The 15,445-nt window shown below is 42.8% G+C and overlaps 1 protein-coding gene across 4 annotated transcripts in view; it reads right to left on the reverse strand.

The window, feature by feature from the left end:
- The window catches only part of LEF1 (lymphoid enhancer binding factor 1), a 112,707-nt gene that overhangs the window by 19,347 nt on the left and 77,915 nt on the right, over positions 1-15,445 (reverse strand). For all 4 annotated transcript variants that reach the window (XM_037161989.2, XM_037161991.2, XM_037161990.2 and 1 more), the window contains exons 5-9: positions 11,244-11,334; positions 9,632-9,715; positions 7,467-7,589; positions 6,050-6,212; positions 790-897 (exon numbers count right to left, since the gene is read on the reverse strand). In XM_037161989.2, coding sequence (XP_037017884.2) covers positions 790-897; positions 6,050-6,212; positions 7,467-7,589; positions 9,632-9,715; positions 11,244-11,334 — 569 coding nt within the window. The remainder of the gene's footprint in view (positions 1-789; positions 898-6,049; positions 6,213-7,466; positions 7,590-9,631; positions 9,716-11,243; positions 11,335-15,445) is intronic.

The raw sequence follows: 15,445 nt of genomic DNA on the forward strand, positions 1-15,445 counted from the left end.
AAGAAACATGAACAGTGAAAGGACAACAAACTCACAGTTATTAACAACCACACCTAAAACGAAAGCAAACTAAAAGGACAGCTAGATCAGGAGTGGAAACATAGAAATGAAGATCTCAAGGAGGGTTAGCAACAGGGGAGTGGGAGGAGGAGATGGGGGGAGAAGGTACAGAAAACAAGTAGCATAGACAGTAGATAGAAAATAGATGGGGGGGGGCAAGAATAGTATGGGAAATATAGAACCTAAAGGACTTGAGACACAGGGACATAAACTAAAGGGGGGTAATGGTGGGGTTGGGGGGGCAGGGTGGAGGGGAATGAAGGGGGGAATAGAACAACTGTAACAGCATAATCAATTCAAAAAAATAAATAAATTTTAAAAAAAAGGGTATGTACACACACACTCAAGTGAAAAAATTTATATACAGGCACAGAACAAATATTGCAAGATAATGTAATTAATTATCACTAATGTTGACTTTAAGATGAGTTTATAGGCTTAAAAAAATCTCCACCGACATTTTAATGATACTTTTTTTTAGGATGAAAGTAAACATAAGGTGTTTTTTTATTTTAAAAGTTTCACTTAAAAAATTTGTAGCCAAAAAAAAAAAAACCTGACAGCTCAAAGCTTTTGACATTTGATATACCCATGAAATCTTTATTACAATGTCTACTAACTTCCAAAAACAGGACACAAAATAAACTATAAACCATATTCCCCCCATGAAAGTCAGAGAAGGAAAGAAGGGGGTCAAAGGAGACAGGTGTCGTACGCAGAGGGCCTTACGTAATTGTCTCTTGCAGACCAGCCCGGATAAAGCTGCATATGTAGCTGTCTTTCCTTCCGCGCTAATTCATAATATTTAGCCTGCTCTTCACGGGAGAGGGCATGCCACTGAAACACAAAGGGGAGGGGGAAAAACAAATAAGAAAGAGTAAGGAAAGTAGAAACTAATTTACATTTCATGCTCCAAACACTGAAGAATGAAAGTGTTATGCATTTAAACACTGATTTATTTTTAAATGGCAGAAGGCAAAAATCCAGTTGGATTCTGGTGGTCAGTGAGACACTCACGCTTGGGCTCTCTGTCCTGTTCTCTGATGTCACAGGAAACTCATCCCGGTCAATCACAGTGCCCAGAGCACATACATGATCTGCCACCCACCCTTTCTCATCTCCAATATAAATGAAAAAGAACTTTCACTGCTGAACCTCAGTGCCCAGCTTAGCCCTTTTCACAGTTTGCAGCATATTCTAATATCTGAGCCTTACTACCACTTATTTAGTAAGTGGCAAAATATGGTAATTTCTACACGTCTCTTCCACAGATGCATCTTCACTTCACATGGACACCCTCCCGCACTGTCCTAGGAAGAGCCCCAAAGCTTCGTCGCTTGATCCTGTCTCTATAAAGCAAGACACCAGAAGTCAGTCTGTCTCAGTCTCCCCCCGCTCTCCTCACTCTCCTGCAAACACTAACCGTCTACAGGACAACACTGATAACACAGCACGGTCACACAGGCACACTTCTTGGTGACTGCTTCTCACTTCCTTCTGATGGGAAAGCAAGGAGCGTTGTCTAAGCTTATTGTGCCACCTAGAATTTGAGGCTGGAGTACTTACTTTGGAGAATACGGAGGCTGATGGCCTGCAAACTTTCCGTCTCCCTTTTATATCACTGATACATATCATATATAGGGAAACAGCTCGCGTAGGCAGGGTATCCACTTGAGATTTTAGGCAGCTTGTATCTGCCCACTGCTTTGCATACATTTGCACACAACTTGCCCCAGACCCCCCACCACCAGTGCGCAGTTTTCCAGTATTTTCCTTACTTCTTCAGTGCCGGGATCTGTCAACAAAACCTTCCAGGAGAACTGGTTGAGTTTTAGGGGACTCGCTGGCCCGCTGTAGGAGTGGACCGGAGCCTGCGCACCCGCGCACGCGCACATTCCGCGGCCAACCTCCGGGCGAGCCCCTGCGTCAGACTCCTGTTCTCCCCGGCTCTACAGTGTGGAGCTTCCCGCTTCACTCCTTCCATTCAAGGCTAGGTGAGTTGTTCTCATTCATGTCTGCCCTGAACATTGACTTTAATTCCCCTGTCCTTGTTTTTTAAAATGATAACACAAGAAAAAAAAGAAAAAGACAGGTGTGGCTGGTTTGGGGAAAAGAAGGAGGAGCGAGAGAGAGGTCGACCAGAGGTCTCCAGGAGGCGGCGCAGTCCAGGGCCTCCTCCCGTGGCCCTGGCCCTGGCCCTGGAGTTTCCGTCCCCCCAGCTCTCCCGGGGGAAACGGACACACCGCGGATCTCCAGAGGAGCGCGAAAGCACCCTTTGCCGTGGCCTACCCACCACTCCAGCCTCCAGGAGGTCAACTGACTCCATTTCCTTTGCAAGCCACTTAAAACCCAAGGCCTCTGTGTTGGACAGGGTAGATGATCTATTTTCTCAATTGCTGTAGAAGTGCAGTGTAAAGTTCACAAGTACAACACACAGCAGGACCTGGCCTGAACCTAAATCAGGTAATATGCTTTTCTTAAAAAAGACTTGAGGGAGGAGCAGAAGAAAGAAAAAACACCTGGAAAATTCCCTGAGACCCAGTTCTTTTCTTTGTACTAGCAGAGTAAACACAGTAAGTCCAACGGAGCCTAGGAAGGAGCATGTCTGGGTAGGCTGTGGAAGTGTAAGCCATGGGTCTTCTACCCAAACAATCAGGTGTTTTTCAGTTAAAGGCAAGAAGAGTGATATGTCCTCTGTCTACCCACAGCTTTCCTGAAGCTGAGAGCCTGGCCTGGGTTCCCTTCGCAGGGAGAAAGAGACTGGGTGCAATGAAGAGGTCAGCCTGGACTGTTTCTTTTTCCTTTCTTTTTAGAAAAGACTAATCATTAATGTTTACACACATCTGATATTAAGTAAATGTGACCAGCAGGAGGCAGAGTGTTAACAAAAACGAACAAAAAAAGACAAAAAGGAAATAAAGTAACAAAAGAGTCTTTACAAATTTGCTTATTCATTTGACAAGTAATTATGCTACCACAATATAGCAATATGAATTTTATATAATTTGTGGCAGCTTTATAACTTGCTAAGAAAACCTAAACTAAGTTTTATAAAATGTATCTCTCACCCTGGCCAGTGTGGTTCAGATGGCTGGAGCATCGTCGGTCCCTGGTCGGGGTGTGTGAGAGGCAGCCCACGGATGTTTCTCCCTTGTGTGGATGCTTCTTTCCCTCTCTCTCTTTCTCCCTTCCCCTCTCTCTAAAATCAATAAGCATGTCCTTGGGTAAGGATTAAAAAAAAATAACTTATCTCCCAAGATTTGGGAAGTTGGGTCTTCTACCCAAACAATCAGGTGTTTTTCAGTTAAAGGAGAAAACAGGTTGATAAAAAGACCTGAGTTGACAAAACTGAGCAAACTGCAAGGCGAAAAAAGCAGGCTACCAACTATTTACTTGTGTTTTCCATTGCTTTTAGTTTCTTGATATTTCTAATGCACAAAATCTACTCACAGATAAAAGATCATTTACCAGAGTAAAACAGTAGGTCAAATGGTAATAAAGTTTTGCACTGAAACAAAAATAAAGTTTCATACACACCAGAAAGCTGGTCTTTATTTATGGGAATTTCTGAAACACAACGCACTAAAAATGCTTTTCTATCGCTTTTGCTTACTGAAAAATTAAGAGATAATTTCTTTAAATTAAATTTCATTGCTAAGATTTTACCAAATTGTTCAGAAAATACCCACTTAATTTGAAGAATTTATACAGTTCCAAGATTTAAAAATCCTGAGAATACATTTACAATAAATAGACTTCCTTCAATAGCCTGGAAGGTCTTTTAAAAAGTTTATCTTAAAGTAAGATTTGTGTTATTATTTAAAATATGAAGAACAAAACTGATTAATTCATATGAATGAACATTTCTATTTTAGAGATATAGTAAAGTTGCATAAAAATCTAAAGATACCATGTTCAGAGTTTGGAGTTCCACTTTTAAGAATTATAATTATCCAAGTGTAAAACTTCATCTTTTTAAAGCCAAGAACTTTAAAGAACTAGCAAGGACTACCCTGCCAGAGGGTAGTTATGAAAGGACAGAAAACCTGATCTTAATCAAAGATCCCAGGGACCTATAAATAGAAACAGGTGTCCAAATCAAAGACAGAAAGAGACCCCAAATGAGAACCATCCCGTAGGACACATGCTGCAGTCTGGGGGCTGTTAAGGGAGCTGAGAAAGTAGCAATTGTGGGAAATGTGCATTAAAAATAGGAATCATACCTCCATATCATACCCTTACTTACTCTCCTGAGAAGGAAAAGAATTCCTGCTGGAGGGACAGGGGACCTTTCACTCAAAAAAAGGGAGAAAAAAAAAGCTAAGAGTTTTACACAGGCTGAAGTAAGAGCATTAACTCTTTTCCTCTGGTTTCTTCTTGTAAAGGGTCAGGGAAACAGTCATCAGTCTCTAAGCTTTTAAGGCAGAGTTCTTCAAAGATGATGGGAATCACTCATCTGCTATGATCTAGCTTGGGAAATCATTGTAATTATTGTTATTAAGTGTTTAAGAATCCACAGGGAGATAGAGTATTGTATGCAGGGCACCAAAAAGCTATAATCTGTCACCGCACCCTAACCCTGAAACCCTGGTGTCTTGCAGATTGGAAATAGCCGTATTTTTTTGCTGCCCAACAGGAATCAATGATGCAAGAAGGCCTACTACTTCTCTCTGCCTGAAGTCTTCCGAATGCTTTCTCTTAGGAATGCTGAAGTGTATTAGGTTTGGAACAAACATGGTAAAAATCATCACCGATAACAGCTGAAATGTGGTCCTCTGAGTTTCACAGAGGTTGTTAGACCTCCATAAGTGAATGTTCATTTGCAAATCATAAATTTCTTGAGAGGTCTCAAAATCAAATACACACGTGTATAACTGAGAAACCCCCACACATTTATGGTGAGCATCAACAACTATGATGGAGCTTTTCTAAAATTACAACGTAACTATAGAGAAAATGTTATTTGGATTAAAAAGTTCATTTTTTTTTTGCCACTCTTCACATACCTAAATAAAAACATTTCAGTCCTGAGGAACGTACCTGAAAAAACTGACTACCCTTTTGGCTAGTGGTTGGATTACAAAAATCTTAGCGTCTGTTCTAGTGGCAGCCTAGTGCCTGGTACATAATATGTGCTCACAAAAATATCGTAGGACGGACGACAGAAGGGATGAGAAGAAAAGGGGCAATCCAGAAACCTGGCCCAGGTACCCTTAGAATCAGACTGTGGTGTTTCTAGAACAAAGATGTCTCTGGCTCATATAAATTCCTCCACTTAGAGCTTCTGAGTGACACAGATTATCGTGGGAAGGGTGGCCACACTTGCCAGGGTTCATCCGGAAGCTCCCTGGGCGGTCAAGGCCTTTGCCTTGCTCTCCCTGCAGGCTCGGGGCTTTCCTGCCTCAGACCTGAGTCCACAGGCTGGGGCTCCAGCTGGAGAGCGCCTGCCTCTCCCCCTCGGCACTTGGTTAGCCCCTGTCCTGCCTCAGGTCTCAGCTTACACACTGATTCCGCAGGCTCCTGCTGTTCTTCATATTCACAGTATACATCCCAATTTTCATCACACATTTATCAAGTAATTACTTGCCTAATATCAGTATCATGTCACAAAACTTTAAACTCCATGAAGACAAGGACTGTATCCTGTATCTACTTTTTTCAGCAATTGTTACCTAATTGCCTAGCTACAGTGCCTGGCACATAAAAGACAGTAACTATTGTTGTTTACAGAGTGGTAACAGGAAAAGGGGTTATCATTTCCAGGAAGTTTTTTATGTGCCAGGGACAACTAAGTTGTTCACAATGCTTTATGTCTTTTAACCCTCTATAAGATGATCACTTATCCCTGTTCTCTCTGTTACTCCCCAAAGTGGCTGGTGATTCCCCAAACGCACACTGTGACCACCTGACAGGCAAGTGCATTTGGGCAGGTTTTAATGAAGCAGCTCCACAGTTCCCATGAACATTTATTTACCATCCCACGACTTACCCTTCTGCCTAGAATCTGGTTGATAGCTGCACTTTCTTTCAGGGTACACTCAGCCACGACATTGGCTCTCATTTCTTTCATGTATAACATAAAAGCATTCAGAGGCTTCTTAATGTGAGGTCTTTTTGGCTCCTGCTCCTTTCTCTGTTCATGCTGAGGCTTCCTAAAAGGTGGGTGTGGTGTGGTGTTGCAGGAGGGGTGGGCGGCAGGAGGAAGAGACGGGAAGGGGGAGGAGAGAAGCAGAGCATATGTTCACATCACCAGTCAAACCAGGGCTGGAGCAACCCCCCAGCTCTCCACAAGCCTGAACAACGTCAACTCAGGAGAGCCACTCTTGGGGAGTATCCTTCCTGCCATTATCGAAAGTCCGCCTGGGGCTACACAAGTGTTTAACACAAAATGGGATGGGTGTGTAGAGCTACTCTCTTTCGGGCCAGGAGGCTGAGCAACTGGGTCACCTGGGGAAAGCCGCCCCCATAGTGTAAATAAGTGGCCAGTCCTCTTCCAGAGGAGGTTCCTTTTTTTTTGGGGGGGGGGAGGCGGGCCAGCATAGGAGGCAGTTGAAGAGCTAATAAAACTTCAGACTCTCTCCCCCAAACAAATGCATGTTGGCTTTGCCTACATTTGCAGGATGTTTTTTTTTTGTTTATTCGGTTGGTTGGTTGTTTTTTAAAGAGAGAGGGGGGAAGGGAGGGAGAGAAACACTGATGGATGGGACGGTTGCCTCTTGCACTCACCTGGGACCTGAGACCAAAACCGCAGCCCAAGCACGTACCTTGACCAAGAAATTGAACCCTCGGCCGTTCAGTTTATGGGACAACACGCCCACCAACTGAGCCACGGGCCAGGGCTACATTCACAGGGATTTTATAGACTGTCTCGTGTTTCCTGCTACCCTGTCTTGCTGCCCCGGTCTGCAAACCCCAGATTAAGAAACTCAATTCCGAGCTTCTTCAAGGAAGTTAGCCCCTGGTGCATGTACACAGCCAGAGCCGATCCTGGGCGGGTTTGCCCCTTTCCCTCAACTTCTGTGTTTTGAAAGCCTGGAAACAGGGACACTCCTCCTGGGCACGCACTGAACTCTCCTGTCCACTTCAGGGACCACGGGGGCTCCCAGCCAACCGAATCCACTGAAATCTGGCAGTAATGGCCGTGTGGCTCAAGATATCCAATGCCTGTGCCCTGGACATCACTCCATTTTGGTGAGGTTCCCTTAACCTATTGAGGTCTGTTCTCCTTCCCAATCTCAGAATCGCAATCAGCTGGCAGTGAGAATCAAGCTGAGTAAAAGTCGTCAGGGGCAGAGCTTTCAAAGCAGAGCCACACTGGTTTCCAGACTAAAAGAGAGGGAGAAGGTCTGTTTAAACCCTCAGCATCTTGGGGCACTCGGGGCGGGACAGGACCACAGCATACTTACACGTGCATCAGGTCGCCGTCAGTGTGCGGGTGCTCCTGTTTGACCTGAGGTGTCACGATGGCGGGGTGAGGGATGCCAGTGGTGTGGGGACCAGGGGGACCAGGAATCATGTGATGGGAAAACCTGAAAGAAGGGAAGAGAAGAAACGAAACGTGCCAGTGGCTGTTGGAGCAAAGTCTGGATGGAATTTTGCAACAGTCCACTAACTGCTACTGGCAGTTGCCCAGGGGCGTATTAACCGTAAATCAGAGTGGGCTGATGCTTTCTTTCCTTTCTGTGTTCAGGTGGAAAACATTTATAATTACTGCTTGTATAAAAACATTTTTCCCCAAACTAATAGTAGAATCTGGCATTTTTCCTGGGATGCTCTAGGCCAGAGGATAAAAGAAAAAAAAAACTGAGTCACTTTTCTTGCAGAGCAGTTTTCAAGTAATTCCAGTAATAACAATTATATTGGAAATATAACACTTTATTAAGATTTAGCTTTTGAAAGACTTTTAAAATTAAAGCTAAAGAAATTACATTTAAAAACCTCCACCTATATACTCCCAGTGAAACCATCACTTTCAGAGTCTTCTCATATTGTTGGCTTCTTTACTAATATGAGGAGAGAACAATTGAGAAAATAAGGGACAGGAAGATATTTTTCGGTCCCCAATTTAATAAGGTTGTCCTCAACATCACCCAAAGTAATCTTCTGCAGAGAATGTTTGAGAGATCTAGCCTTACGGAAAACTGATAACAAAATTAAGGGAAGGGCCTAGTCAAAGGGAGGAATCCGTACAGCCCTACATCAAGGTAAAAACTGCACTCGCTGAACAAAGGCTTCTTCCTAAATATGCTTGCAGAGTATAAAAAAAATAATCTCGAAATATCCACCACCATCCAACACAAAGGAGGGAAACTGCCATGCAAGAAAAATAAAATAAATAAAGGCTACTTTCAACAAGAGCTTTGGATAAATTTGGTTATGCTTTAGAACTCTTTGCTTTTCAAACTATTTTAAAGTAAACATTTAATTCAGCAAGAACAACATTCTCAGGTCTTTCATCACAGCCCGTACAATTTATTCCTTCGTCTGGGAAGGACGGGAGGACCGCTTGGCTATGTAATATTTTGGAAACAAATTAAAAAAATTAAGGTGGCATGGTAAAAATACAAATATTTTATCAAATAGTAATTCTTTGCCGAATGCACCATTTGCAAAAATACTTGATGCCTGTGAGAAACTCCTGTCATCAGATGGTTCTCACAATGTTGAAAAATGTAAAAACATATTTTAGGGGAAGGATATTAATTTCATCCCCTTCCACCTGGCTAGATTTACAATTGGCTATAACAATGTTTGTTTGTTTTTTTAATCTGAAATTCACCACAGAAACTGTGAATTTCATACCTACATAAAAAGTAAAGATGCACGACCAGTTACTAACCCACGAGTTTGGCTCCAGCATGGTAATGCCAGACCCCTTGAAAAAAGCAACATCAAACACACAGATGACGCCCCACAAGTGTGTGTGTGTCGAGCACAGGGCACAGAAGCCATCCTTTCCAGAAGCAAGCATTACACAGCGCGGGGCGGCAGCAGGCCTCACAGAGCTTCGCCGGCACGGTGTCCCCACAGGGCCTGATTCACACACTAGGACACAGCCCCGAAGGCCTGATGGCCCATAAGCACCATTCTTTCTCTTCTGACATCCTTGGTCCAGAAAGGCTCTCGACTAACTGGGCATTTTCAAACACTGTCACGTTAAACCTATACAGCTTTCCTCAAAGAAAGGAAATGGTAGAACTCAGACCAAACCAGCCTTGACCTTCCCCTTCACCACACCCCCAGCATATTTCGAATAACAATCTCTTATGATGTCCATTTTGGGGACATGTCACATCCTGCAGCCAGTGAAGTCTTCTTGAGGTACAGTTGCCCCTGTGGCTGAGTCCATCCCCCTGGTGGGTGTGGCTGGTGCTTGGTGTGGGGGCACAGAGTGTGGCTCCTACCCAGAAATCTCTACAACACCTAGTGTGGGAGCCAGGCACACTGCGCAGACAGACACATGGCTGAGCTACGCACCCTCCTAGCCAACTGAGAGGCAAGCAGAGGCGCACAAGATGCAAGCGCAGGAAGAGCAACTTGTCCTGGGTGCCCGGTTTCCACCTCCACCTACCTGGCCATGGAAGTGTCGACTGACAGTGAGGATGGGTAGGGTTGCCTGAATCCTCCCGTGATGGGATATACAGGCTGACCTTGCCTGAGGTCACAGAAGAAAGGAACCCATCAATGACAAAACACGAGTTACCGACCAGCAGTAAGAGTTTGACGAGGGTAGAAAGGCAAGGTATTCAAACAGAATTTTTGGAATATCACAGACCACAGCATTTCTTCAGTTATCCAATTGCCTCCCTTCCTTACCCTCCACCCAATCGAAGTATCGTTGGCCTTGAAGAAAATCTCCCGCCCTCAACTTTAAAAACAAAACAGTTCATGAATTACCTGTGTCCCCTCCCCTCTTCCAACCCCTTTCTTCAGGAAAAAGAAGAAAGAAGGAAATAAAACTTGACATTTATATAAGACTGAACAAATATTTTGAAAACACTGCCCCTCCTCCCACCATATCCCCATGTTAGAGTCAAAAACTAAGAGATGAATTCGTTGGAGTAATTTCCTCTCCACTCTAAGTCCATCTCCCCCATTTCCCACAGCTCACATTTTCCACTGTGACGTCCCCTCCTTCCCCCACCACCACCACTGCCAGCACAGGATCATCGCCCCCAAGGAACCAGCAGTGTCAGACAGAATGACTGGTGTAGGACTGCACATGTGCACACAATCAAGTAAGTCAGGTTATTGACTAAGAGATCTCATACTAAAGAGAGGGAGGTGAAATCTCCCTGGCAGGATGAGCTCTTCTGGCTGAAGAAGAGATACTGTAAGGATGTCAAGGTAGAGAGACTGGGGCGATGACCCGGGGCCTGAAGGGGCAGAGAGTCGGCTAAAAAGAGAAAGCTCTGCCCCAGTCGGAGCCCTGTGTTCACGGGGTGGGCACTGGGAGGGGGGGATGGAGAAGGGACAGGGGTGGGAACAGGGAAAGATGTGTGCTCGCAATAAAATTATAAAGGTAGGCTACTCTACAGAAAACGATTCTTTCTTCCTAAGATCTATTTCCTTTCCCTTACCTTTATAATTTAGGAAACTTTAAAGGCTATGGTTAAGAATTTTTTAGAACAAACAAAGAGCAATAGGATTCTGGGGGTGGAAAAACCCCAAACATTAGTTTTTGACTTCTCTGAACTCAGGCTGGAGCTTACTTCATTAAAATTCAAAAGATGCTTTTGTTATGTTAAAATTTCTCTCTATGTCATTTACATCACTTGCCATTTATAAGCAAAGATAGTACATACTTGTAGATATTCAATGTGTTTCAGTTTCTTTCGAAAATATAAGTTTTCATAAATAAAACAGAAAAGAAAAACCACACTGAGCACTTTGTACAGGCATAGCAAATGCCCAAAGCCACAAATTGAATCCATACAACTGTAAGCTTCAAAGCAAATGCTACAGTCATTTTCTATACATATAAGCAAACGGATTCAATCCATTTCAAAGTCTGTGTGTTTTTTAATCTTCTAAATTGAAATGAAATAAAGTTGCCACCTTGCTTGTTGTTGTAAAAATTTCCTCAAGTCCACAAGTGTTATCATTCATAAAGCTAATTTCCATAAGTGGGGGGTAGAACATGCGTTTGAGTGCTTGGCTGGGGTTTGCAGGAAGGTTCTTACCAGCCGAGAGGTGGGGTGATCTGTCCGACACCACCGGGAGACAGTGGGTAGAAGGTAGGGATCTCAGGAGCAGGAGGGTGTCTGGACATGCCTGTTAAAAAGAATGGAGAGGGAGAGTGTTCAGAGTCACAGGACATATGACTTGTACAGCAACAGAGAGGCAACCAAATGCTCTATGCCATACTTCTTACGGTCTAAAATGAAACGACAGTAATTTATCAGATCTGGTTAACAGAAGTCGGTTTGCTATCTTTTCAAATTTCCAACGATTGAGAAAACAGGTTTTAAAACAATACATCTTGGGGAATTCCTGAAAGAGTAAATATGCTGCTAATAAAAGACATCAAAATAAGACTTTTAAATTATTTAGTTTGCCCGCATTATTGCATTTGGTTAAGAAAATGGTGGGCCGTGGTTTCTGTGTAGAATGGGAAGGAAAAGAGAGCCCTTCCTAAGTAGACGGACTCCCATGTGCTCAAGGATTAGGTAAATTGCCACTTTCACATTTGTGTTGGCTCCCTTATGGACCCACAGATTTGGGAAATGGGATGCCTCAGAGAATCAAAGATTAATTAGGAACCATCTTGAGCCCCATAATGGTCACACTTGATACGATTCATTTGGTCCCTGCCACTTCAGCTCCAACAAAGCTCTTCATCAAGTTGAGTCCTCTGCGCTCCAAGGTCAAGCTGTTCTGGGTTAGTTGTATTCCACAGACAATGAGAGAGCCACCAAATTGTTTCTTGAGCTCACACTCCCTGGAGTACGCTCTCCTCGAACTGTCAAAACCACCTAAAGATTAGACCTAATCCTAGTCCCAAATAACATCTCTTTGTTTATATCTTACCTTGGGTACCAAAAAGAAGGGGTAAGACTCATGTATAAAAACGTACAATATTAGCACTTAGATTCCATGTATTGGGGGAAATGGGAGTGATTCTGAATAGAAAAAAGCTACCACAGTTTCCTTGTACAGCTACTCTGACTTTATAAGGACATCTCCATATAGAAACACACATTTGCAATTGAGGACTTAGAAGATGCATTCAGTGGCTGTAAATACATTCATTGGCCAGTGTGTGGAACTGGGTGAGCACATGAGAGGTGCTCTTTCTGTATTCTGCTTTTCTACTGTTCAAACTGGTTATGAGTTTCATTTGAATCTTAAAAGACAGAAGGACTAAAACATATGGGAATGACTTAAGAAATGTTGCCTTTGAAGTTGATATTTATTTGCCTTTGAAGGTAGGACAGTCTATTCCTCAATTGTAGAGAGTAGGTAGGACAGAGAAAGGTCTTTAATCTCTCCCTCAGTAGAGTTTACATGTTTTTACATGATCATCTTATGTTTTTGCTGTTTTTAAAAAGAATGTTTCTCAAATCTCCTTTTTTTGGCTAGATGTACTGCTTCTTTTGGTCCCAGCAGACCCCAAATTTCATACTCTGGACTTTCTTCTTGGGTCTGGGTGGGTCCGAGCAGCAGGGGTGACCCTAAGGGAGCCTACAGTGGTGTCACAGCCTGTCAGGGTCACTGAGGACTTTCCCAGCGGGCCGGCACCCTCACCCAAGATTCTGGTACTTCCCCAAACCCCAGGGTCTGCAGGCAGATCACTCAGTTTTGAGAATACAAACCAGACCAACTGAGAAGGACTTTGGAAACTTAGCAAAACTACAAACTTGAAAATCATGGTTGGAGGGGAGAGGCTACCTGAACTGTCTCCTTTAAGCCCTCTGTTAGGGGGGTGCAGTGCCTGGTGGGGACCACACACATTTGTCCTGGGCTCTTGGCATGGGGACGCAGGCAATTGACTGGCTTCCATCACATGCCTCTAAGCAGATAAGCTTAAAACTTTGTTCCCCATGTTACTCCCTGTTCTGAACATGCTTAGAACACATCAGTGACTCTGTGTAGGAGTGACTCAGCAGAACAAAGTATATAAATTAGTTTTGTTTACTTTTACTGTTCTGAAGGAGGAAGGAGAAAACTAACATTTACTTAGCACCTACTACATGCTACTTGCTATTTTAGTCTTTTAATTTGACTGTCTCTACTAAAATTGTGCTCATATTTCACATATCCCTTTCCCATGGAATACTAACTTTTATAGCTCTGAGAAATCTCTTTCTTCTTTGCATCTACAAGACTTTATTTGTACTTTTAACACGGTAATAAAGATGTTCTTCATTTTGTTTTATCGTTAGTTTATGCAAAGGATTTCCTGTGTGAGTTTAAATACCGCTTGGGAAAAAACCCCTGTTGTATCAATCAATGCATCACACCATGGTTGTCTCACAGGAGGGCCTCCATAAATCCTGCTGAATGACCGAGCAAATGAAGGAGCGAACAAAAAACTGTTTAAACAAACCCCCTCCCCGCGCTGGGTCGGCATTGTCAACCATGTTGCAGGTACATACAAGTACACGATGGGGCTCTGGCCACTACATGAGCCAAAAGTGGACCTGATTTCTAAACAGCTCATTGTTGTTTTATGATCCTCTTTACGATTCCTACAAGTGTGTGACTCCACCAACTGTGTTGTGGAGTAGAAGTGTATCTACTACAGATACACTCGCCATCACTCATTTAACTGGTATTTATTGAACACTTTCTATGGGCTGTAGACTATACACGGCATAACCTTAAAATGTTTTAATCTTTTGTAAGTAAGTGGTAAATAAAGATAAAATGATTTTGGAGTCAGACTGTGTGGTTAAATCAATTTTGCCACTCAACTATGTATCTTTGAGGGAGTGGTTATTATTCCATAAAATCAGAATAAAAATGGAATAGGGGTTGTGAAGAATAAATGCATTAATATATGTAGTACAGAAAAGTGCTCGGCACACAGTATATATGTCTTGTTATTTATCAGGATACAGTGAAGAGTACAAAGATATAAAGAGGTCTATAAACCCAGTATTTCCTGAAAGTTCTTTCCTCTTACCATTTACCACAAGCTCTTTTCCATTTCTACCAGACATAAAGAAATGATTGGTATTATCTTCCTTTTCTTTTTCTACACCAACACCCCCCTCCCCCACCAACACACTGAGGGAAAGGTAAAAACTAATGTGCTTCCCAATGGAACATTAATCTAAAGTTATGTTCTTACAAATGCAAGTGGTTTCTGCTGAGAAACAGTTTCTGTTTATTGGATGGTTCTCTCTGGCATTAGAATATCAACATGCCACTCTTTTTTTTTAAATAAAGCTAACCAGCCCCCTGGGACCTGTGAAACCGGTGACTCTGGCCTCAGTACCATGTTCTAACCAGCTGTGCTACGTGATAAAGCCAAAAGGCAGGCTGAAGGGCCAAAGGAGTGAAAGCAAGAAACCTCGTATGCTCCTTCACTGTGTTTTTTTCAGTGATGAATGTACTCAAATGGAAAAATATAAATTCAAAATCATGTCAATTTGCTGTTTTCAAATCAAAGTTTGCATATCCTGAGATCCATGGTGATGAGATACATGAAGTCCAGGTCAAAAAGTAATTCAAAAGATCTTTACATTGAAAGCTATACAAAGAGTGTATGGAGTAGAACACAAAAATAACACACATTTTTAGGATGAAATAGTCTTCAAAGAAGCTGTAAACAGACAACTTTTGGGCATGCCCACTGGGCCTTGTCAAGTTCTGGAGAGTTCATTAAAAAAAAAAAGTTTTCAGAAGCAATGATACAACTGGTAAGGCAAAACAAGGTGAGGCAGCAGGAAGAGATGGGAACGAAGATCAAATAGAATGGGTAGCTGGTCACGAACTTGTCTCTTTAAAACAATGGAGCTGTCCTAGAATTCTTAAGAGAAAAACTACTAAATCAACACATGTCATTCTTTTAAATAAGTTTATTTTGAAGTGCTTAGAACAGGGCCCAGGACGGAGAAAGCACCATGAAACTTAAATAAATAAATAGTTAAACACTTAATAAAATATACTGTTGGGTTCTTTTTGTTAATAGCCTGTCTGAGTTTTTACATCTACTTTAAACTGTCACCCACACCTCTGCAGTTCCCAGGTGTGTATCTCTAGTGAGGGTCTGGGACTGGGGCGTTTAAATCACCCACCTTGCGTTTCCCTTCTGAGATCTCAAACTCACCAGGACAAAGGTCGCAGTCGTGGCCTCCCTCTCAAACTTGGCCTTCTTCCTAAGATGCCTCAGTCCCCATTCTCACCATAAATCAATCCCCAGACCTGCCTTTGATGT

Source organism: Artibeus jamaicensis, unplaced genomic scaffold, assembly GCF_021234435.1.
Source record: "Artibeus jamaicensis isolate MK-2021 breed Jamaican fruit bat unplaced genomic scaffold, CSHL_Jam_final scaffold_3222, whole genome shotgun sequence".
Classification (NCBI taxonomy): domain Eukaryota; kingdom Metazoa; phylum Chordata; class Mammalia; order Chiroptera; family Phyllostomidae; genus Artibeus; species Artibeus jamaicensis.